At 39.9% G+C, this 1,943-nt stretch overlaps 1 protein-coding gene and 1 non-coding gene across 6 annotated transcripts; one reads left to right on the top strand and one right to left on the bottom strand.

Moving 5' to 3' along the window:
• Positions 1 to 180: 180 nt before the first annotated feature.
• Positions 181 to 1,596, bottom strand: LOC122147840 (integrin-linked kinase-associated serine/threonine phosphatase 2C-like). Of its 5 annotated transcripts, none has more exons than XR_006161844.1 (4): positions 1,213 to 1,437; positions 1,073 to 1,117; positions 575 to 684; positions 181 to 426 (listed from the first exon to the last, which is right to left on the bottom strand). XR_006161844.1 is itself a non-coding variant. In XM_042771839.1 (4 exons), the coding sequence occupies exons 2-4, from the start codon at positions 1,113 to 1,115 to the stop codon at positions 308 to 310; spliced, it is 282 nt and encodes a 93-aa protein (XP_042627773.1). In that variant the 5' UTR covers positions 1,116 to 1,117; positions 1,467 to 1,596; the 3' UTR covers positions 181 to 307. The 5 variants fall into 5 exon arrangements, 3 of the variants coding, with proteins under 3 accessions (XP_042627773.1, XP_042627774.1, XP_042627772.1); XR_006161845.1 differs by having other exon boundaries at positions 181 to 423; XM_042771839.1 differs by lacking the exon at positions 1,213 to 1,437 and adding an exon at positions 1,467 to 1,596 and having other exon boundaries at positions 565 to 684.
• Positions 1,551 to 1,622, top strand: trnag-ucc. The gene has a single exon. It is a non-coding gene; the product is annotated as a tRNA-Gly (tRNA).
• The last annotated feature ends 321 nt before the right edge of the window (positions 1,623 to 1,943 follow it).

Genomic DNA, 1,943 nt, shown 5'->3' with positions numbered 1-1,943 from the left:
GATGATAGATGGATAGATGGATGATAGATGGAAGATGGATGGATGGATGGAAGATGGATGGATGGATGGATGGATGGATGGATGGATGGATGGAAGACAGATGGAAGATGGATGGATGATAGATGATGGATGATAGGTGGATGATATATGGATAGATGGATGATGGATGAAAGATGGATGGATGGATGGATGATAGATGGATGGACAGACAGACGGACACACACAGATAGATAGATAGATAGATAGATAGATAGATAGATAGATAGATAGATAGATAGATAGATAGATAGATGGAGAGATAGATCACTCACACTTGCGAGGGGAGGATGGTGGCTGTCAGGTCTGGAAGCAGAACGTGTGCATCTTGCATCTCCTCTCGTTCGCCGCGTCTCGCTGACACAAAACCCGTCAGCTTCGGCAGATCTGCTGGACACAACAGAGACCGAGATCATCACAGACCTTCCCTCTCTCTCTCTCTCTCTCTATCACACACACACACACACACACACACACACCGAACACACTCTCTGTCAGCAACACAACGTGTGTGCAAAAGCTGAAAACCTTTACAAACTTTCTTTTCCTCTCGTCTCTTGTCCTCCACCTCTGTGTCCTGCGAGCAGACGTCTCTCTTCCTCTTCTCTCCTCGCTCCTCCTCCTCCGGCTGCTTGGCTTTCACAGGACCTGCGAAAATTAAACCTCATATTATAACTAACACCAATCCTCACTCTGTTTAATTACTTCACATGCATCTGCATCAATAAACACAGGCTACTGTCAAAACTGAGTGAGCTGCCTACCAAGACAGCATTTCTGAGCCTCACTTACTAGGGTTTGAAATAGAAATATTTACATGCACTCAATTTTGCAGTACATATTGTCAAAACGAGTTACATGCATGTATAAGACACATTAATTTAACACTATAGTAATTTAATTAGACACACTATTGTTTATTTTTGCACAAATTTGTGTCGGTAATACCGAAGTCAGGCTAGTGCTAAAGCATCTAAATCACTAATTCACACGTGCAAGATGATTATTATTACATTACTGGTGTGAATTAACCCACCTGGATCATTTGTAGGTTCCGGAAGATCATCAAATAAATCCATTTCTGAAACAGAAGTCAACAGTCTGCGATGAAAAGCCTGTTAGCTTCTGACAAACCACAAAAATACACTCCGATCAAATCACACACGCATAACTTACTAGCAGTAAACGCTGAAAGAAATCAATAGAATAACACACAATTAGTCACAAAGGTCCAATGCTGGATTATTTTAGTGTAAAAGAGACTTAAACAGCAGATCGAAGAGAGGCGCTGTTAGAAAGCGTGTGTTTGAATGCAGCAACAGCTATCATGCTAATGCTAACTGAATGAATCAAAGGATGAAATTGGCGAAATTATGTTTAATACCATTAAATAGAGCGTGATATATGTGAGTAGCTGTTATTATACTCACAAGCAACACAAAAACCCTGTATAACGCATGTAAAATTGTTTTAGTTTCATTTAAAAACTATTGATGAACTTCCTGTATCGCTAAGCGTTGGTGGTATAGTGGTTAGCATAGCTGCCTTCCAAGCAGTTGACCCGGGTTCGATTCCCGGCCAACGCAATAACCTTTTTTTTTTTTTTTTTTTTCTCCATTCTCGTTTCAAGCTTTATTTTTATAAAGCTCACTCAAAACAACAGACGTGGACCCAAAACACTATTAACACAAGAAAAAACATTTGCTGATAAGTATTTGTTTAGCATTAAATGAATGATTGAGTGCTCCTCTGCAGCCATCTACTGGTCATAGCGGGAATATCATGTCCTTTTCATGTTAAAGGGATAGTTCACCCAAAAATAAAAATTTGCCCATAAGTTACTCACTCTCAAGGCATCCTAGGTGTATATGACTTTCTTCTTCCAGACTAATACAATCTCTAACAGA

This window comes from Cyprinus carpio, chromosome A15 (assembly GCF_018340385.1).
Source record: "Cyprinus carpio isolate SPL01 chromosome A15, ASM1834038v1, whole genome shotgun sequence".
Lineage (NCBI taxonomy): Eukaryota > Metazoa > Chordata > Actinopteri > Cypriniformes > Cyprinidae > Cyprinus > Cyprinus carpio.
This window is presented reverse-complemented; position numbering and strand designations above follow the sequence as displayed.